Below are 22,889 nucleotides of genomic sequence, written 5' to 3'. Positions count from 1 at the left end.
CAGCAGTACTCAGTTCATTCTTATACTTAAGGAGCAGCTTTTATTTGATGCAAGCTACCATTTTAGGTACCCTGATGTGGAAGTAGGCCAGCCTACTGAAATCAGCAGTACTGTCTTCCAAGGAGATTTATGATGGAGGTGCCCAACCTTTCAGTCATACCTATACTCATATCACTGCTAAGTGCTGCATAAATGGATCCTGATGGTGATATGCTACCTCCAGTATCAGAGGCGGTGGGCCTATATATACACCAGTTGCTGGGGAACATGGGTAGGAGGGTACTGTTGCACTCATATCCTACTTGTGAGTTTCCCATGGGCAGCTGGTTGGCCACTGTGTGAACAGAATGCTGGACTAGATGGACCCTTGGACTGATCCAACATGGCTCTTAAGTTCTTATGATGTTAGTTTTAAAAATTGTTAATACTGTTCATTATTATTTGGTTATGTTTATGTTACTTGTAAACTACCTTGGTAGGATTTGTATCCTGAAAAGCAGCATACAAATAACAGACAGACAGACAGAAAGGGCTATATTTACTCCAACAGAATTAGAACTGCCCATCTAGCAGCAGGATTCTAAGTCACCTCCTATGTCTACAAACAAGCAAGATGGATAGATAACCAGCAGTGATCGAAAGCCATTGGTTCAAAACACCAGAAAGAGAGAACAAAATAATGTAAAGAGATATTAGCCATTTTACCATCTTCCTTTTGCAGATTCTTCTCAATGCTTGATACACATGATGTGCATGTCATGCCTGTGACTAGCATAAAACATTTTTCTGTTGTTCCTAAGTCAGATAGCTTTGGAGGGTCATGATGAAAGTTCTTTTTCTTGGATAAAACATCTCTACACAACACCTCTGGGGCAGCTTCACTTCTCAAGGGAGAAGAGGCTGGCACACTGGGTTCTATGGCTCCATCAGTAGGTCTCCCAATGGTGGTATCTATAATAAGAACATCAAAATTGCATTAATGTGAACAGCACAAGATAAGAAAACGCTGGCTAACAGTTATCCAAAAGGGGACCTTAGAACTCCTTTGGAAACACTGCCTTCATACTGGTAGGACACTGCTGAAAAATCTGACAATAAATTGAGAGAATTTCCAGAGAACTCCCATAAGGAAAGTCTGGGTGCTTACCTTACACTCGGGGAAGGGGTGCCAACAATTTTCAACTATTTAAAACAGGTGGGAAATGTCTGGCCCTCCAGATGTTGCTGGACTACAATTCCCATGATCCCTCACCATTGGCAATGCTGGTTAGGGCTGTTGGGAGTTGCTGTTCAGCAACATCTGGAGAGCCACATGTTCCCCATCCTTGATTTAAAACGTTGCCAGATGGTTGCATCATCCAGAGAAGATAGACCAAGCCACAATGACTGCATACTAACAGAAGGTAGGTTTACAGAGAGACCCTTCCACTGGCAGACCAAGATATTCACATTCCAGAGTTTCTTTGAGCTGGTGGAGGCCAAAGATATGCTGGTGCAGGGAGTCTATGCTGGCACACAATCATCCTTGGCTGCCTGTTACCTTACCCCGGGAGAACATCACCAGTGCAGGAGGGATAAAACAGGGTAAAATTGTGGGACTGGCAGCAAGGGAGGAGTGGAAATTAGTTAAAATCCTATTCTCATTCATGGGCTGGTCCTGCGCCCTGATAATGGCTTAACATTAAACTTGGGGAAAAGAGGTGGTGTAAAATACATTCCAGTTAAAGTCAGTGGTGTATCCCTGTTGACTGCCCCCTCACTTCTTCACCGCCCAGACAAAACAGAAGACAGGGTTAAGATTCAGCTGGGCAAACAGATCACCAGTTTGATTTTATTGTTAGTGTATGCTTACGAGCCACTTTGGGGGCCCATTTAGGACTAAAGGCAGTGTATTTTATATGAATAAATCAAGATGTATGGCAGGAAGCCATTATTTCTCCATGTCTAGAGCATCAGGAGCACAAACATCTGGCGACGGAGTACTTTGCACAAGCAAAATGCCTAATAGCCAGGGAGATAAAAAAGAAATGGACAGAAAAATAACAGTTGGTTTTTCAGAAGCCTTATAGGTACTCTACCTCAGGACTCCAGATACACCTACCCACCAGGAACCTGACCTCTACTCTTGCAACTGGGCTGAATGGATAAGGCACCCTTCAGAGGTAAGCGAGAGAGACAGACAGTGACAGAGAGAGTGGGGAGGATCACCAAGGACTGGAAACCCATCTTTCAAAGTAGGACATCTACACATCTTCACTCCCTCCCTGCTAAGCCTCTCAAGAAGTGAGTCTTGCATGATGAAAGTCTTGCTTTTTCATGAGTACTACCAAGGTCCACTGATGTGTTATAAATGCACGACACAAGCACGTCTCCTCAGGATCATTCAACACAGAATAGTTACGCCTTAACTAAACTGCATTAAGTGTTCCACTTTGCACTCTCCTTTAAGGTCCTAAGATGTGTCTTGTAGATCAGATTAAGATCTGTCTAGTAGGCCAAACTGGTGGACCTTGGTCTGTCTTGTATCCACTCTTGTCCTAGACACTGCAAGAAATCCTGGAGCACACCTCTTGGAATGCACACTGATTTGTTGGCACACCTACAAATATTACCACTCCATGCAACTTCTGGGATTACTCATGCATTGAGGTGAGAACTAGCTAATGAAGTATTGGAGGATACAGCTTCATATTCTAAGTCCAACACTCTGCCCACTGAAGTACATACACTTTCGTTTGCAAATTTCCTTCAAAATGTCCCTGACAAACTAAATGTTATGCTAATTTGTTTATTACTCTCCACAGAGGAGAATGTTCGTGGTAATCCAAATAGCCCAATTGTCTTTGAGGGAGATTAATCCCAGAGCTAATAGAGAGCAGGATTTCATTCATCATCACATGGCTAAACTCATATGCTCCGGATTAATGGAAAGCTACAGCTGCGGTCCCAAAACAAATGTATTTTGAACTCAAGGCAGCAATATCCTTCTCAGATAACTTCACAGTAAATGGGATTATGTACTCTAGCAACCCTGCAACTATTTTACCGGCATACAGAATATACCTAATACACTATATTTCACTTACACATTTAGGATATACTCCTGGGCTGAGGCTTATATTTTGTATACTGAATCTTAACCAGACCAAGGACATTTGGCTGTTCCAAAGCTGAGCAGTAGAACAGCTACGAGGAGTAGACAGGGCTCCTGAAAAATGGTGCTTATAATTAAAAGCTACTTTGCAATATGTTTGAACAAGGTGGCATGCAAGTTATTGCTGATCAGTTGCTAGTACGGTTATGGAGGTAGTAAGATCCTTCCCATTCAAAAGACCCAAGTCATAAAAAAGCTTTGCGATACCTGTTAGGACAGAGGCATCAAATCCCATGTCTTCTATAGCAGTTCTCAGCTCTTCAGAGTTGGTTATGATCGAACTGTAGGATATAACTGCAGTCCCTTCAGTTAAAGACACAGATATATGCTCCACCCCTTTCCTTTGGGATATAGAGCTGTCAATGGATTTTACACAGGAACTGCAGGTCATTCCATCAATCCTAATTACAGTTGTACTGGATTCACTCTGCAGCTGTTCTTGGGAAGGGCTGCTAGATAAAGGCAAAGAGGATGCCATCTTTGAGATTAGCCCATTTTGACCCTCCACTCCACTAGAAAACGATACTTTAAAGTTACCAGGAGGAAGGGCTTGAATGGCTTGCTGCAATGAGGATGGAGTGATCAGATTCTGGTCAAACCACACAACAGCATTTCTCTGTTCCAAAGATACTTTAATACAGCATACACCAGGCATATCAGAGACTGAACTTTCAATGGTGTTGACACAGGATTTGCAGTGCATCCCTTCCACACCCAGCACTGCAACAGATGTGCTGGTTACATGATTTTCCATCGTTTCTCTATCACCATCAAGCCCAACAGGCATTCTCATATCTATCTGCCGTAAGCGTTTTGCGTCAATCAAACCAAGCTTCAACAGGGCTTGCTTATGCTTAATGCTGCTTTCATATCCCAAGCTGTCTATGTTATTCTTTAGGTCTTCAGGCTTTATTATGAGTGGATGATAAACAATGGTGGCTTCATGGTTGCTTAGGGCTACTTTGATTTTCTTCACACCATGGAGTTTCCCAATCTTTTCTTCAATGGTGTTGACACAAGACTGGCAGGTCATGCCTTCTATTTTGATCTTAACTAAAGCTTCACTAGACCATTGCCCCGATGGCTGTGTTGCATCTACCATACTGGCATCAAATCCCATGTCCTTGATCTCCTTGCAGATCTGATCGGGACTTATTTCTGGCCCCAAATATTTTATTACAGCATTACTTTGCTCAAGAGACACCTTGATATTCACAATTCCTTTTACCTTGGAAATTCTGCCCTCTATGGATTGTACACAGGCTTGGCAAGTGATACCCAAAATATCAACTGTAATAGTGCTGACTTGAGAATGAAGGGAAGGTGTACGTTCTGAGTCTACCTCAAAGCTAATATTGTCAAAGGCAAACTTGTGCTTCATTGCTGATGCTGATACGTAGGTAGACGAAGTGTGCCCAGACAGAGCCTGAAGAGAACAGAGTAAATAAAAGCAAAAATAATGTACTTTGATATATTTATTTATTTAACATATGATATGCTATTCTACATAGGCAGAAATACTTCAAAGGATCCCAATAATTTTAGCTTTTTAAGCACAAATATAGGGACAGATGATTTACCAACTGGGATGGTGTCTCATTGCTCACCTGTGTTAGGCTGGTGATGGCTACTCTAGGAAGAAGGGCAATTGAATCCAGCCACTTTTGTAGGGTTGACTGTTGCCCCTCAGTGAACTGGAACTTTTTGTTAAACCTGTTAGCGCTGGTAAGGATAGGCTGTTTACTTATTGGCACATATATTAAAGTCCTAGTACAGCTATGGGCCTCCTGGGGGGTCTTCAGTAATTTTATATACACACAGCTTTTGTATAATGGACGAACGAATTATAAGAACGAATTACTTCATCAGGAAGTAATGGTGATTGTTCTGACCTTTGTGATAAAACATGATATGACAATAACCATTTTCTGCTTTCCTTTTTACATTTGCTGCTCATTCCTTAGTAATGCTGTCTCTAGATGTCTATAAGGTAACATTTGTTAATTTAGTGGTGTGTAATATTTTAAACAGAATATTTATATACTGACAGGTATACTCTCTAGCAGACCAATGAGGCCAAGGTATAACTATCAGCCTGATCGTTTTGTTAACATATACTCTGAAACATCTTTGAGAAATCTTGTCACAGCCTCCTAGATTTTAGTTCTAAATGTCCTTCTCTTCCCAACTTTTCCTTTCTAATGTTTAAACATTTAATGGGCAACACTCTTGCAGTTGCAAAACAAAATTACCCTACCATGCTATCCCAGAATTCAACAGTAGCATATATAATACACACACATGGAGGTATATTTTTGTATTAGGCAAACCTATCACAGTTTTTCTACCTTTAGGACGCAAACCTCTGGCTGCTAGACAGCGGCTGGATGGCCATAGGGCTATTCAGTTTTGGGGAACCGACCTCAGAGCCCACACTCTGAGGTCGTTTCCCAGAAAACCACCTCCCCATTCCCTCCCCCACCACCTCGTAGGTGGCATGGATCATCTCCGGCTCCATGCTTGTGAGAGCAGTGTGGAGCGGGAGGAAAGGGGGCATTCCCGGGGCAGGGACGGGACCTATAAGGGCTGGTACGATGCTTCCTATGTATCGTCCAGCCGCCCCCTGCACACCCCCCCCCCGAAGCACTGCAGCTAGACAGCTGAAATCGGCCATCTAGATACAAATACAGGGCGGCCGGAGCACAGAGGAGAAGATTTCCTCCGCACTCTGCCTGCCTGGTATTGGATAGGCGGTCGCCTCTGAGTTCAGAGACAGCTGTCTATCCCCATAGGACTGCTCCCTTAATGATTTTCTGTATTTTAAATTCTTATATTAACTTTAAACATTCTGAATTCCTATATCACATTTCATCCCAACTTGATGGTTTTCATTGAATTTTCACCTCTACATCCAGCAGCCATGACCCAATATTTGCTGCTGTATCCTGAGTTTCTCACCAAGACCTAAAGTTCACACCTACAAATTTAAATATTTAATGTTTGATTTTTAAGATTACAGTCCAAAGCACACTAACTAGGTTTAGGCAAACATACTTACAATTGGGCTATATGTGTCCAAGTTTAATTATATGATTAAAATTACCCTCTGTTCTATGTATCTATACATGATTTTGCGTTATCAGAGCATGTTCTATACTAGACAAATTATAAAACATAAATTTGGGAAAAGTAGGGATACTGCTTAGAACATAAGAACATAAGAAGAGCCCTGCTGGATCAGACCAAGGGTCCATCTAGTCCAGCATTCTGTTCACACAGTGGCCAACCAGCTGTCGACCAGGAACCCACAAACAGGGCATGAGCAAAACAGCACCCTCCCACCCATGTTCCCCAGCAACTGGTGTACATAGGCTCACTGCCTCTGGTACTGGAGGTAGCACATAGCCATCAAGACTAGTAGCCGTTGATAGCCTTTTCCTCTAGGAATTTGTCTAACCCCCTTTCAAAACCATCCAAACAGGTGGCCGTCACTACTTCCTGTGGTAGCGAATTCCATAGTTTAACTGTGCACTGTGTGAAGAAGTACTTCCTTTTATCTGTCCTGAATCTCTTAACATATTAAAATAGGGCATGGTTATACCAACTTCCAGGGAAGAAGTAGGGTTTGTTACAACAGTCGAGGACATTTCCTCTCATCTTGGAAAAGTTAGCAGCAACCAGTAGACGTCCCCACCACACATCCATTAGGAGCCCCTATCCGCTAGTAAGAACGAGGGCGGGGGCGGCAGGGAGAACGCTCTGCGATACTGGCCAAGTGGACAAAATGGAGGAAAGGGGCAGAGGTGCTATTTTCTCAGTACGTTGGGTTTTGTTAGAATGTTGTTCCTGTCCATTTTGTCCATTAGTAGCTTTTGCTTCAAAGTCCCCCATCTCCAAATCTACCTTTTCTGCTTTCATTTTCTGCTTTGTAACTTTGAGAACTACTGTTCTACAGGGATGCTGAGCTGAGTATGTAACACACAGGTTTATATAGGTTACGTAAGGGTGGCCTTCAGATGTTTTGGACTACAACTCCCATAAGCCCCAGCCAGCATGGTCAGTGGTCAGAGATTATGGGAGCTGGAATCCAAAAGGCACTAAATTGCCTACCCTGAGAATGCTCAAAGTGTAATTTTATATAGGTTATATAAAGCAGCTTAATTTTAGAAGAAATGCAGAAAATATTTGCATGCCATACGTTGTAAATCTGATTTGATGCATATATGCTACACAATGCAACTTTGAAAGCAGTGCATCTAAAAAGCTAGGTTTTCACAACTGTAGTACAATTACTCATATACTAATATATGTGAACGTGCAAAACAACCTCATGTAGTTTATTTAAATCCCAGTGAGGCTTACTCTTCAGTAAGCGCATTTAAGAATGCAGAGTTAGTATGGCAGCATGGTAAATACTTTATCACCAACTACAGTATATATGAAATGAACCTTTGTGGCACAACACAATCTTAAGGCCTTTATTTCAAAATGGCACACATATACTATGGACAACTAACAGGGAACTCTACTATTTATGACCCGAAGTACTAAAGTTACATCTGTAAATCTATTGAAGAGCAACAGCTGCTTAAACTGCTGCAACCTGTTGCACTGTAAAGAACTACTGTTGGTATCAGTTTCCAATAAACAGCCTATCTACAATTATGATCATAGAATCATAGAATAGTAGGGTTGGAAGGGGCCTGTAAGACCATTGAGTCCAACCCCCTGCTCAATGCAGGAAGCGCGGAGCTGCAATGATTGTTTCCCTTTCCAAGCAATTATTACCATTTTCAACTAATTGTTTTGCACAGAGCAAAACATTTTTAAACTGTTGACTAATGCAGGTCATTTACATCTTTAGGTAATTTTCTCTTTCTTTTCTCTTTAAAATAAGGATATATTTAATTGTGTGGAGGACAAAAACGATGAGATGCTAATGGTACATAATGATGCCACTATGAAGTTATAAGTGTCCACAGTTTAATTGCTAATAAATACTTTTTAATTTTACTGTTTCAAGGGACATTTTTGTATTCTTTGTATGTGAATACAGTACAGAAACTCCATTCATAGTGCAATCCTACACATGTCTACCTCTGAGATAGGTCCCATCAAGTCCAATGGGGCTTGCTTCCAAGGAAGTGGGTAAATGATTGCAGCTTTAATTTCTCACAAGACTCAGACAAGGAGTTGAACACTTAATACTCCAGTGTGTTCACGCCGCCATCCCATTCAACTGACCTGTCTGTCACTGCTGCCGTCAAGCAACCCTGGCAAGACACCGTAGGAAGTATCCTCCTTCTTCTGAGACAGACTGCTAGCTTTCACAAGAGCTCCTGGCCTGTGATAACCACCATCTTCCAACATGAATAGCTTTTTAGAAGATTGTTCTCTGCAGAAATGCATCAGAGTAATGTTTTTGTGGTTTAAAGTTGCAAGGGAGGATTGGCTCTTTCTCAAAGGCTTCTCTTTTTCCTTTTCCATCACCTTATGAAGCTTAAGATACACTGGAAAGCCAAAGAAAAAAAGTGCTGTTTGGTACGTGACTGCAGTGATTTCCACCCCAAACGCTATTTCTACACCAGCATAGTGAACTCTGGCTAGATAGCTGTACCAACTCCTCCTCACCGCCTCTTGTGGCAGTAGGCTGTGCCCGGCTGTATACATTTACAAACAGGTTTAAATATTTCTCACCAATTCTCAGCCTTGTGCTTGGTAAGGCATTCAACACTAGTAATCTTTGCACACGGCTCTCCGGTATCCTAGTCAAGGCTGCCTTTCACAAGCTTGTCAAATATGGCCTGTATGAGGCAACCCAGTATATAATTAACTCCACCAGCCAAGCTTTCATCCTTCTTCAATCAACAGCATGTTCAAAATACTGAGAATCTATTTATTTAGAGACACCATTAAAAACACACACACACACAAAAAAGGCAGAGCGTGTACTGTGGCTTTGCTATTTGGCAGGGCTGCAGAGAACGTGAGCCATGCGCTGAGAAGAATAGCTACTAAGCTTGCTACCCAATCCAAAAGGACTAAATAAAAAGTGTTAGATCATCAGGTAAAACCACACTATAAACACTACTATGGTCCAACCAAACCATTTCTGAGCATATTTTAGTCTCTAGCTCTTTTCCCTTTGATGAGCAGTTCCTGCCTCAGTAGCGTCTGAACTCCGTAGCTCCAAACTGCGAATTTTGTGGCTATTTGCTCCACATGCAGAATTCCAATTCTCCTGCTTAACCCAGATAGGCCTAATTCACCAAGTAAGTGCAGCCTTGTTATTTCAACGTGGGTTGACACTTGATTTCATCAAACTGTTTCTCAGTTGCATACGGCTAACAAGAACATTGCCAGCAGACACCCAGCTTGTCAACCTCCCCTTGTCAGCCAAAATTACCCTTTTCACCGCTACAATGTCAATTCAGTGACCTTTCATTGAGTTGTCCCACTATGGCCTCAAGATCTCTTTCCTGGATTGTTCTAGAACATTTCGAGCCCATCACTGTGTTGTTATGCTCATCCCAATTCTACAAGTGGTAAGAAGTTCCCTGGGGTGTAGCACTTACTCACGTCGGTTTCCCTAAGGAGGTGGTACTGGAGGCTTAAACACACCAACAGGCAGCCAGAGTCCACTGCTCCCATGCCAAATCTCTAGGACTGCCAGCCTCCCCAAACACTCACTGCCTCAAACTACAGTCTCTTCAAACAGAGACCTGGATTACAACATCTTCAGCTGGGGGGAAAGACCTTCCCTTCTATGACGGTTCTCCCTGTTCATTCCTCAACAGTGGCCCTCTATTAAGGAGCAATTGCCTAGCTATTTACTTCCCATGGCAACATTTCACTTATACTTACTTGGCTAACAATTTTACCTAACCAAGGATGGACTTGGGCCAAACCTGTCCAGCCGGTTTGCCAATCCCCCAAGCTTACAACAGAGTATATCTGGTAACAGTGAACCACATCAGCAATTCCCTTTACCCATTCATCCAGTTTTGGAGCTCCTTGCTCTGCTTAGGAACTCATCACACTAAGTAGTATCATGGCGTCTACAAACAGTGATACTTTACTGTTCACCCCCAACTCCAGATCATTTATGTCGCATTAGAGTAAGCGTGTCTCGTGTTTACAGGGTAACTGTTAAGATTTCATAAAATGATGCCCGCAGCACCCCCATTTCACTGATGTGGGGCAACCAGATGAGTCAGCCTCCTGATCCTGTCCCAGTCACAGATAACAACACCTGAAGAGACGAGGTCAGGGCAGAAGTAGGCGCCTCCAACTAACTCTTGCATTTCAGAGCTGTAGAACCTTTACACACAGGGTGGTGTGCCTATGGGGTACAATAAATTTGAGTTTGCTTCTGTTCTGTGTGCTCTGCATGACTTTCTCAAGGCTGTCCTTCTATGGCAGATATTTCCCCAACCTCAAAGACACAATATTTTGTGCTTGGGAAAATACGATTTTTTCATCAGTTCATATCCAGAATATACTTTGCAATCTGTGGTTGTGGGGATGTCACAGCACCAGCTGGATGTTGCTTGTGACATGAATGGCAACAGCTCCTTCATCCCCCTGCACCATTTTGTAAATTTTTGCTTTGAGTTCTCTGTGGGTGGCAGGGGGAAGTAGCTCTGTGTAAGTACTTACATGTACAATCTGTTATTTCTCCCCACCCTTCACTTTCCTAGGCAGGGAAAGATGTTCTCAGTGAAACTATCTTCTACCACCTCTGCTCCAAAAGAAAACTACAGACATTGAAAAATAGCAACTGGCGCAAGGTTGCTCATTAAGGGATACGGCTGAGCAGAGATCTGAATCCAGCTCTCCCTGATCAAACCTAGCATACTAGCCAGTATACCACACTGGCTCCCATGATAACCAAGGAGACAGGGTAGTAGTGGGAAAATAAGAGATGTTGATTGTTGGGATAAATCTCCTGCCCCTTTCCACAATCCCAGGGGAAAGGTGCTTCCAGATGTAATTATAGACAAAATCCATGCCTCTATTACCACAAATGCAGCTAGCCTAATCTTGACTAAACAAGCAAGGGCTCCTCGGGTCCATTTCTAATCTCTTGAATCCTCTCACAATGAGAATATCTAAAAACATCCTAAACAATAGAATTGCAATCTGAAACTCAGGCTCAAGAAAAAAAACTGAGGAAGAAGGGAGAGAATTGCTTGAGACAGCAACACAAAGGGAATAAGGATTAGGTGTGTTTATGTATTAGAGGAGACCATAGAGGGAAGATGAGAAGAGTAGGAGCATATCTAATCTCACTCTGCTGTAAACACTGACCAGGCTGAGTCACAAGCTTTGCAGACATTTTCAGTATGCCAGTTCCTGATTTTGCAGAGAAAAACTCTGCTTTGTTTAAAGCATTTTCTTTTATGTATCAATGACCACTTATTGATAGCACATGGGATTTATTTCAGACAGCCAAGGCTGTGCAGTGGCTGGTTCCTGTTGGTTAAATTAATGTTGGGAGAATAAGATAGGCAGAGACTTCCCTTAGAGATGTCCACCCTGAGGGAAGAGAATTAATTTTGGCTGGAGCACATTGGCTCTAGAGGGGAAAGGAAGAGATGGCCATGATCAGAGTATCTGTTTGAAGGTAACAACATCTGGAGAGCCCCAGCTTCTCCACTCCCGCTTTAGAAGATAGGGGTTAAAAAAATCACTAAGGCTACAATCCTATATCCTTAAATGAGGATTACCTCTCAGTAGACATCTATAGGGTTGCACTGTAAATGAGATGCCTGCGTGCCTCTTGGCAAGTTAGGTTGCTGGCCCAGAAGCATGATCTGGCCAGCTCATTGTTTTTTATCCCAGTATATCCAGGGAGGCCAAGGCTAAGGGCATCTTCACACGGAGCTTTTATCCTGCTATTCCTGGTATTGAGATTGCTCACTCACGGACCTTTGCGGGCCATGTCCAGCACTAAATGACCTTTATTCCATTTTTAAATAGATTGGAGATAAAGAGGTATTAAATTACCCCATTCCATCCATGAAAATGAAAAAGCAGCAAGAAGAGGAGCGAGATCAATGGAATGTATGGAAAAGTCAGATAACGGGGAGAAGGAGCGGGAAAGGGGAGGGGGGGGAAGAAGCATGTGTAAAGGGAGCCCGTCATGATCCTGCATTTAAAACAGAAGCAGAAAGCCCCGTTTTAAATGCAGGATTTCAGGCTGGTGTAGAGTTGCTCTAAGTGTAAGAACCAAAGTCAGCTGAAGTCAAACAAGCCTAATGAACTGTGAGACTCATTATGTAACAAGGGATTTTCCCAAACCCAGGTATTTAATGCAATTCAAAAACTTCTGCAGTACACATACATGGATTCTGGTCAAAGCTGCCTTGGCACCTACTGACAAACACTGTTTGGATGTGGTCTTCAAACCATTTATAAAAACTGCAGCACAACTGCTATAGAGTGAACACTGTTCACAACAGAGTGAGTTGGAACCAGATTTAGTCATAGTTAGAATAGGCCCTTTGAAAACAGACTTTAGTTATGACTTACTTACATCCCATTAATTTCAATGGGTCTACCTTAAGTATGACTAAATCTGGATCCAACCCAGTGACTATTAGCCCCTGGAAGTGGGCAAGTAAACAGCACTTCAGTTTACACCCTGGTCCAGACTGGAAGAGGTGGCATTACTAAGGCAATGTCCTTCACTAATAGTTCAAGTTGCTGCAGGAGAATTAGGATTGTTCTTTTTACTGCAGGAGAGCACAAAGGTTGGAATCAAGACTCCTGGCAGTATACACACTTTCCCACCAGGCATGAACACACTGCCCCAAGTAGAAAGGTCTGGCAGGGATTGGCATTTAGCAGCACACAGCAGAGAAAGTTGTACATGACATGCTAAAGGGTGCTTCAAATGCTTCTGCACAGAGGTTTTGCACAGGAAAAGTATGCGCATACACCAATGTACAATTCCCTATTGATGAACAAGGTGAACCCAATCCAAGGCAGATGGTCTTGCAGGACTATACTCTTTTACTCCTGAATTAGGTTAATATATGAACTGTTCCCTTTACTTCCCCTATAAGCCAACAAGATTTCAGCAAGTGGCCTTCACTCATGAGCCAAAATGGGGTTACATACATACTGTACATATGATCACTTCTCACTAGGGCTACATCGATAACCCTTTTTTGTTTTGTTTCGTACAGAACTTCAAATGAGATGTACATTCTTGCTTCCTAAACTAGAGCCTGCTCTAAGCTCATAAGTAAAACAAGAACAATACTGTAGGAGTTACTTCAGACTTATCCTGGTGAAGGAGAACTGAAGTTGTCTTGCAGATGTAACCTTAACTGGCAAACATTAATTTATCAGCATTAGTTTGGCCTTCCCATCCAGCAAGCTACAGGGTTTCAGTAAAAGCAATGTGGCTCTATTTCTTAAGATGTATAATCCTACTTGTCTTTGTATCCTGATCTATCTTAGAGGCTCTAAACAAGCTGTAATATATTTAGAAAACAAGATAGACAAGTGTTAAATCCTTCGCCCCAGCTCCTTTCCCACCTCACCTGAGGTGGTCCCAACTCAAATACAATATAACAAGCCCCAATCAGAAACATTCTAGTCCCAATCATGCTGTAGATGGACTGAAACTAGGGATGCTTCAAGAATTCAATTCTTGTGAATTCCAGTATAAAGTAACCTGACTTGCACCTCCCGGATTAACATGCAGATCAGAATTTGGCTGCCCGCTTATTGCCAAAAAACTATATCGGATTGCAACATCAATCGTCTCTTAATTGCCACAGCTTATTCACTATACAACGAAATATATACTCAATGTGCTGTATAAGGAATCTGACCATGGTAGTCTAGAAATATTTTGACTTACGGTATATGTCAATAATCTAAAGCTTCTTCTGTCCAACATATTCTATGCATTCTGGAAGCTAAGCATTCACCTGTTTATAGTTCCAATGTTGTCAACGCTTAATCATATATACCACAACAAAAGCCAACAACTGTGCAACTAAGAATGGGAGACCACATGATGGTCATATGAATGTACTTGTGCCTAATTAATCTAATTTATTACTTATCAACAGATTTATTGCATGAAATTCCCTGCATATGTTTTATCTAGGAACCACATGACTGAATACATGTTTTCCTGTGCCACCACTTAGTTCCATACAAGTGACCATCACTGTGCTCTTTTTGCCTGCAGCTGCTCTTGGTTTTCTAAAAGAGACAGAGAAAATGGAGAGACAGAAACTGTCTGATATTTAAAGCAAGTGTAATCGCCATACTGCAGGGATGGGGAACTTCTGGCTTGTGACACATGCAAAGGTCAACCCCTCAAAGGGCGCTCTGAGAAAGGAGAGCAATCTAGGTGTATGGAAAGAGATGGGTCACTTCCACCATGGCCAGATCACTCTTCTTTTTCTCTGCATGGAGAAAAGGGCAGCCTCTTTCTCCAGAGAGAAAAGAGAGTCATCTGGCTACAGAAGAAGAGATCTGGTCTCTTCCTGCACAGCTAGATCACTCTCTCTGCACAAAAAAGAGGGCAGCCCCTTTCTCTGTGTGGCTGGGAGTGAATGGTGGGAGTGAGTGGATGAGTGAGTGAATGAATGGGCATGTAAGAGAATGGGTGTAGCCCCACCCCCTGCTGGCATGTGACCCCTAACATGCTTCTGGGTGTCAATGTGGTCCTCAGGCAAAAATGGTTCCCCACCACTGCTGTACTAAGATGCAAAGTTTTCTGTTGTCCTTTTCCTTCTGGTTTAAAACTTGTATAAGTGCAAACTCTTATTCTAGACTGATTAAATATAGCATATCTGCCAGCACTGACCACCAGTAAAGTCAGCTAATTGTCAATATGCACATATACACTGCAGGGAGGAGCAAACAGGCTAGGTTATTGTTCCAAATCCTGGTTTATTGCTCTGTGCAAATGTGGGCATTATCTAATATGGCAGACAACAACCCTGGAACTATAGGTATGCAACAAAACTTAATTTAGTCAATTTCAAGAACGTGCCACTAAGGAAAGATAATGTAGTATAATTCTCTTAATACAGCAATATCCAACCACCTCAAAGATATTCACTTTGAGACATTTCAGGAGAGTCATCTGGTTCAACTTAATGCTAAACCATGGTTTAGTGTGACCCTGCATGGAATGACAATTCTTGGCTTGTTTAACATGATGTCCAAACCTAGAACCCTCGATTGTTTAGGGGTTAATTCTAGGTCGCTGACTGAAAGCAGAAGTGACAAACAAGTGGGAGGCAGTGCACTCGCTGATGAGCCCCAGCAATTCCAGAGTTAAATGATCCAGAAGTTGTTGTTACATGTGAACCTGGTCAATGTGATGAGGTAAGTCTCAGGCTAACATGTTCCCCTTTCCCTCCTTTATGAGCAGGGTATCCCTACTCAGGATGATCCGATGTCAGGATTGGGTCCAGGGCCCCCGTGGTTTCTGATTATTCCGATTCTGATTCAAAGCTGGAATTAAAACAAGTTAGACCGGGGGGGGGGGGGGCTCTCTGAGAGTCTCCAAGGGTTGGAGAAGAATCTTCCCAAGGCCTTGACAACCAGGTGGCTGAGGCCAAGACACTGCCCCCACCCCCCACCCGGGTAGGAAACCTAGTCCTTTCTGAGGAGGAGGGGCGTGATTTGGTGGACGTAAGAGCACGTCCTTGGTTGAAGCAGGCGGAGTTAGGGAATGGCTTGAGATGCTCTGCCAGAATAGCCTCTTACTGGAGCATATGCAATAGGGAGCCTCCCTCAGGGAGGGGCCTAAGCCACCTCTCCAGTTTCTCCATAGCTGCCTATCTTCAGCTGGGAGCAACTCTACCTTGCAAAAGCCTTCCCTAATAGAGAGCCCAGGATTAGGGATTTAGGCCCTGGGGCAGCCTTTTGAGTTTCACTGATGTTGTATTGTGGGAAGGCTCGCTATTAGCCTAATAAAATCTGTAACTAGCTCAAAGTTCGAGACCCTGTTACATTGATTGTTTAGAGGGAGGGCTATTCATGACACCTTATTATATTTATCCTAACTATGATTAGTCAACAAACCAGTACCTGAAACCACATTTTGATCATGTTTTGTTTGAACTAGCCACAATTAGAATAAACCAGTTTCCCCAAGGGAAAACTGTTTGTTTTAAAAAAGGAAGCAATCCATCTCTTCCTCTTGCACATAAAGGAAGAGCAGGGGAGTGCGGAAGACAAATGCTTGCCATGACTAATTCTTGTACGCTAAACTGGACCACTGTGAGAAGACAAACTAGTTCTTGCACAACAGGTGTCACTTTTACTTGTTTATATTTGTAAAATAAACTGATTAACAGTTTTAGTTTAATACTGTACCTACTTATTTAGTATTTTTCTTTTAACATATATACTTTGCTTTTTTATATCAAAAATAAACTCAGAGCAGCATACAAAGAAGTTCATAAAATACCTATGATACAATACAGTTCAAATAACCAACATTAATTTCGCACAATAAATCAAAGAGTAGGGCAAAACAATTCAGCATAGAAGCAGTAGGTGTAGCTGAAATGCACAAAAAATGAACTTGCATCAATGTAGCTTCAGCAACACCTTTTTGACTCTAGTCAACGGGAGAAGCCAATCTTGATATGCTGCGTAGTAAGTACAATCCCAGTATAAGAAGTGAATGCCAAGCGTTAAGCACAGAGGTCAGTGGCTCCGATTTAAAAAAAAAGTCTTTAGAATGGAGCACAGGTAAGCTACTGCTCGACATGCCACCAGGCACCTTCTCCTTCCCATCATGCAATTCTGCCACACTAGATCTTCCACCAGGAGTGACTTGCTAATGTTTTCAGTCAAGACAATCAGTTGATTGATGAAACTGTCATTTCACTCCCCTCCCTCAGAAACGAACATTTTGCAGCATTATGCAGAGCCTGAATGCGGCACGCTTTGATAACAATTATCCTTTAGCCTGCATTTGCTTTTCTTTTTTTAAAAAAAAAGTATTAAAAACCCCATCCTTAATCTTGCTAGTGTTAGAAAAAGTTCTTGCTTCTGGTCAAATGAGAGGCCAGGCAGGCGACAGTGGAGCCAACAAAGTTTTATTGATCGTTTTGCAAAACGGGTGCAGAGCAGTCTGGACCCAGAACATGGCGCGCCCAACCTTTTTATACCCACCCCTAACAGCTCAGTACTTTTCCATCAGTTCTTTGTCTCTGCGCATGCTCTCAGTTTAAGCTGACTCATTGTTCTTTGTCTCTGCGCATACTCTCAGTTTAAGCTGACTCATTGTTCTTTGTCTCTGCGCATACTCTCAGTTTAAGCTGACTCATTTGTCACGTGTCATGCCTACGTGTCATGCCTACGTGACCGAGTCACTAGCTACACTAGCTACTTATGACCTCCCCTTTTTATCTAACACTAGGATTACAAAAACTTCTCTAAGCAGGGAATACTCGCATTGAACCAGGAAGAAAATGCACCACTCGTTATTTTCAAGTGGCCCAGCCAGAGGTTTTGGGATGGAGCTAGACTGTGGGCTTTTCAAAACAGACATGTGGATCAGGGGCACAGAACCTCAGGCACACAAGCCAAATCAGACCCTCTAGGATTCCCCAGAAGGCCATATCCTTTCCCCTCAACCACTGAGTGTTTGGTTATTTCCCAGCTTTTGTGGATTCTCCCCTGCCCATTCTAAAAGGTTGAAATACACCTCATAAGGCTTTGTCACTGGCACTGAGAATTTTAAGCTGAAATAGGCTGGGCCCCGTCCCTTTTGCCTTAGGCCCCACCCATCACTGGAAGGTGGCCTGAGAGCTTCTCTGAAACGGAGTTCAGCCCTCACGCTGAAAGACATTCTACACCCCTGGTTTAGATGAATGAACACGGAAGTATTATGCAGTTGCCTTTTTTCCTTCTGGGAGAGTTCAAATGGCGACCCTATATAGGCTAGCTAAAAGTACATTACAGAGTGCAGATAGAAAGGTTTGGGCGGAGGGCTCTTTTCTTAGCGATGAAACCGCTTGGGAAGAGTACCAAAGTGAAGCAGGTCCATCCTAAGCCATTCAGCGAATTGAAGTTGCATTCGCTGTTGCTGTAATAAAACACTACACGATGAACAACGCAATGAGTATGTTTCCTACTCATAACAACACTAAAAAGGGCAGATCTGTACAGAAATATGAAAAAAACTTTTTATAACAAACTCTACTTGTATCGTTACATAGCAGCCTCCTCCAACCCGGTGTATTCTGGGTATGTTGGACTACAACTCCCACCATTCCCAACCAACATGGGGAGGGGCTGTAGTTCAGTGGCAGAGCTTTGCACGCAGAAGGTCCCAGGTTTAATTTCCATCATCTGCAGGTAGGCCTAGGAAAGAATCCTGCCTGACACCCCGGAATGCCACTGTCTGTCCGAGTCAACAATACTGGGCTAGATAGACCAAGGGTCTGACTCTGTAATAAGGCAGCTTCCTGTCTTCCTGCAGCAGGAGGGCACCAGGCTGGGGGAAGCTGCAATATAGTATTGTGGTGAACAGGAGTAGACACCCAGTTCTACTGATGAAGGAAATCCCAGGCACGTAAAGGCTTCAGGTTACAATAACATAATGGGTATTTCTCTTTGTTGTCCTGTTTCCCCTCTCTAAGAATATGTCCTTTTCCACTGACGCCACAAGAGCTCAGTTGACAAAGTTCTGGCTAACTGCCTCTGCTGTTTTACCTCTCCCTTCTCTTAGGGACAGGAGTCCCTTATTGGCTGTGAGGCCCTCCTCTGATCTTTCTCCCCAATTTATTCTGAGCAGAAATTCTTTTTTTCTAACTTGCTAAATTCTAACTTCCATAGCCCTCTTGACTCTCAAAAATCAGGTTCCCTTCCTTCTTTGTTTTCAAGTGAGCATGATACAAATATGTCATTTTTAAGTAGCAACAGCCCACACATCAAACAGGTTTGATTGTTTTAAAGGATCAAAAGAAAGAAATCTGCAAAAAAAAACCATCCTTGTCTTCAAAACCCTTCATGGCCTTGTTTTTCTTCTCTGTCTGCTCCTATATCCTAACACATCCCACCCTGTGACCTTTCACTCATCCAGCTCCACCCCTCTCAGCTGTCTGAAGGTATCCTGCTCCCTGGAACAACTCTGCCCTTTCTCTCCCTTATGCCTGGAACTGCTTCCCAGAACACCTCCGCATGACCACCTCCCATATTTCCTTCAACTCCCTCCTCAAAAGTCACAATTTCCAGGAAGCCTTTCGAACCACCAATACCCCACTGAAAATAAGCATATAATTGGAATAATCATGTATCTGTCCCATTTACCCCTGCCTCCATTCTCACCCCCACCCCAAATTTCCTCTGTTCTTACCCTCTGTCTGTTTTAAATTGTGAGCCCCTTGGGATAGAAACTTGTCAAACCTGTTAAAGTGCCATGCACTTGGATAGTGCTATATAAAAAATAATTATATTAAAGAGACATCTAATTTACAACTTCTGAGCAAAATATAAAATAAGAAATGGGATGAAACATGCTTCTGTGGCTAAATTCTAAAACTACTCTACAGATGACAACTGGGTAGCCACAACAAACTTTAACCATTAGATTGTTTCCTTTCATTCATATGCATGAGCAGATCTTAAGATATAACAGAGGACAAAGAAGGCAGGGACCTAACAGAAGCAGATGAGATTAAGAAGAGGTGGAAAGAATACACAGAAGAACTATACAGGAAAGATCTGAATATCCCTGATAGCCATGAGAGTGCGGTCACTGAACTTGAGCTGGACATCCTAGAGAGTGAAGTCAAGTGGGCCTTAGGAAGCATGAGTAACAACAAAGCTAGCGGAGATGACAGTATTCCAGCTGAGCTATTTAAAATCCTAAAAGATGATGCTGTTAAAGTGCTGCACTCAATATGCCAACAAATTTGGAACACTCAACAATGGCCGCAAGACTGGAAAAGGTCAGTTTACATTCCAATTCCAAAGAAGGGCAATGCCAAAGAGTGCTCAAACTACCGCACAATTGCGCTCATTTCACATGCCAGCAAGGTGATGCTCAAAATCCTACAAGCTAGGCTTCAGCAGTATGCGAACCGAGAACTACTGGAAATACAAGCTGGGTTTTGAAGAGGCAGAGGAACTAGAGATCAAATCGCTAACATTCGCTGGACCATGGAGAAAGCAAGAGAATTCCAGAAAAACGTCTATTTCTGCTTCACTGACTACGCTAAAGCCTTTGATTGTGTGGATCACAACAAACTGTGGCAAATTCTGAAAGTGATGGGAGTACCAGACCACCTTACCTGTCTCCTGAGAAACCTGTACGAGGGTCAAGAAGCAACAGTCAGAACCAGACATGGAACAACCGATTGGTTCAAAATTGGGAAAGGAGTACGACAAGGCTGCATATTGTCGCCCTGCTTATTTAACTTATATGCAGAGTACATCATGAGAAACGCCGGGTTGTATGAATCACAGGTCGGAATTAAGATTGCCGGGAGAATTATCAACAACCTCCGATATGCAGACGATACCACCCTAATGGCAGAAAGCGAAGAGGATCTCAAGAGCCTCTTGTTGAGGGTGAAAGAGGAGAGTGCAAAAGCTGGTTTGAAACTCAACATTAAAAAAACTAAGATCATGGCATCTGGCCCCATCACTTCCTGGCATATAGAAGGGGAAGAAATGGAAGTTGTGACAGAGTTTATTTTCTTGGGCTCCAAGATCACCGCAGACGGTGACTGTAGCCATGAAATTAAAAGACGCTTGCTCCTTGGGAGGAAAGCTATGGCAAACCTAGACAGCATAGTATGAAGCAGAGACATCACCTTGCCGACAAAGGTAGAAATCAAAGCTATGGTTTTCCCAGTAGTAATGTATGGCTGTGAGAGCTGGACTATAAGGAAGGCTGAGCGCTGAAGAATCGATGCTTTCGAACTGTGGTGCTGGAGAAGACTCTTACGAGTCCCCTGGACTGCAAGGAGGTCAAATCAGTCCATACTAAAGGAAATCAACCCTGAGTGCTCATTGGAAGGACAGATACTGAAGCTGAAGCTCAAATATTTTGGCCACCTAATGCGAAGAGAAAACTCTCTGGAAAAGTGAGCCAGTGTGGTGCAGTGGCGAGAGTGTTGGACTAGGAGCTGGGAGATCCGGGTTCTAGTCCCCACTCGGCCATGGAAGCTCACTGGGTGACTTTGGGCCAGTCACAGACTCTCAGCCCAACCCACCTCACAGGGTTGTTGTTGTGAGGATAAAATGGAGAGGAGGAGGATAATGTAAGCCGCCTTGGGTTCCTTGCAAGAGGAAAAAAGGCGGGGTATAAATGCAATAAATAAATAAATAAATAAAAGACCCTGATGCTGGGAAAGACTGAAGGCAAAAGGAGAAGGGGACGGCAGAGGATGAGATGGCTAGATAGCATCACTGATGCAATTAATATGGACTTGAGCACATTCCGGGAGATAGTGCAGGCCAGGAAGGCCTGGCGTGTTATGGTCCATGGGGTCATGAAGAGCCGGACACAACTGAACGACTGAACAACAACCCTCTCTTCTGCAAACCACCATAGCATGCTAACCAGCAGCAAGCATTTCTTGAGTATCTTTCCCATTCTGCTGTCACATAACAAGAGGAACCTTTCACCTTCTTCTCTTTTACTTTCTTCCTCATCCTTTACTTACAGAAGAATCCAGTATTTTTCCATGAACTCCCTGATAGGCATTTAGGAAAGGGCAGTGGGGGAATGGCTACCAGGAAGACTTATTGAATATTAATGGGGAGAAGTTACACATCAACAGGTAGGTTTTAGAAGCCACTGGTTTTCACACCAGCAAGATCACCTGGAAAGTCTGCTTGATGCTAATCCTTAAACATAAGAGTGTAAATTATGAATTTCACAACACAATGTAATACAGAAATTTACCAAGATTATTTGCGGAGTAAAGGATCACCACAAACACACTCAAAACTATAAAGTATTTTTGATATCCGATATAATACGCGCTACTTAAATTTTGAAAATATATTGCATAAAGATATTTACCTTAGGCAATATAAATTTAGTGAGATATTTCTATGCAACCGATTAAGTATTCTTTAAAATCGTTTGTGTCACAAGCCATCCCCCCCCCCTTCCATTTTCACAATTCCACTTTCCTACAAAAAAATGGCCAAGCTCATCACAAAGCTCGGGTAACTAAAAACAGAAGCATAAAATAGGAGTAACAGATCACCCATTTGTGCTCAGCGGACGTTCCTAGAAAAACCTAGAACGGTGCCTCCTGCGTACTTGTCCCTACGATGGCTTCCCACTCCCAAACTCCCAGTAGGAAGTTTACAGTATTACAAACATATTTTATAATACTTATAAAACTAGATTTCAAAAAAACGTATCTGTTTCTCCCATGATTCTTTTGTATAGAAATTCTGCGCTGTTCAGCTTTAACGCTCAAGTGGAAACTTCCACGTGTTCGCATTAAATCCGGACTTCATCTTAAATTAGGCTGTTATTTTCAGAGGCACTTTGCATATAAGAAGTTTAGACAGAGGAAAATCCAACATTAACGTGCATGCTATCTACCCTGGCGACAGCTACTTTCCACTGTTTTTCACAGCAAAAGTCGTCTGCCCAAAGATCACTTAGCAACCTCGCATGACGCAGATAAAACACCCTCAGCCTCCCAACTTACCCTTTAAATTTTAGTTGCCGTTGCTGATTGGCTGAGCGGAGCTCTTATCCGGCCAC

The 22,889-nt window shown here is 42.8% G+C and overlaps 1 protein-coding gene across 6 annotated transcripts in view; it reads right to left on the bottom strand.

Annotated features, from left to right (window-relative positions):
- ATP7B (ATPase copper transporting beta) overlaps window positions 1–22,806 on the bottom strand; it is a 54,547-nt gene extending 31,741 nt beyond the window's left edge. For 3 of the 6 annotated variants that reach the window (XM_084826465.1, XM_084826469.1, XM_084826471.1), the window contains exons 1-3: window positions 8,399–10,969; window positions 3,362–4,580; window positions 706–951 (exon numbers count right to left, since the gene is read on the bottom strand). In XM_084826465.1, coding sequence (XP_084682591.1) covers window positions 706–951; window positions 3,362–4,580; window positions 8,399–8,824 — 1,891 coding nt within the window. In that variant the 5' untranslated portion in view covers window positions 8,825–10,969. Of the gene's footprint in view, window positions 1–705; window positions 952–3,361; window positions 4,581–8,251; window positions 8,374–8,398; window positions 10,970–22,187 lie in introns of those variants that run through there. The other 3 variants (XM_084826468.1, XM_084826467.1, XM_084826470.1) reach the window with 3 other exon arrangements.
- Between the last annotated feature and the right edge of the window lie 83 nt (window positions 22,807–22,889).

The sequence above is a fragment of the Heloderma suspectum genome, chromosome 1, assembly GCF_057233095.1.
Source record: "Heloderma suspectum isolate Gila_16-S chromosome 1, 16-S_ref, whole genome shotgun sequence".
Lineage (NCBI taxonomy): Eukaryota > Metazoa > Chordata > Lepidosauria > Squamata > Helodermatidae > Heloderma > Heloderma suspectum.
Note: the sequence above shows the minus strand (reverse complement) of the source record. Positions and strands in the feature narration are given on the sequence as shown.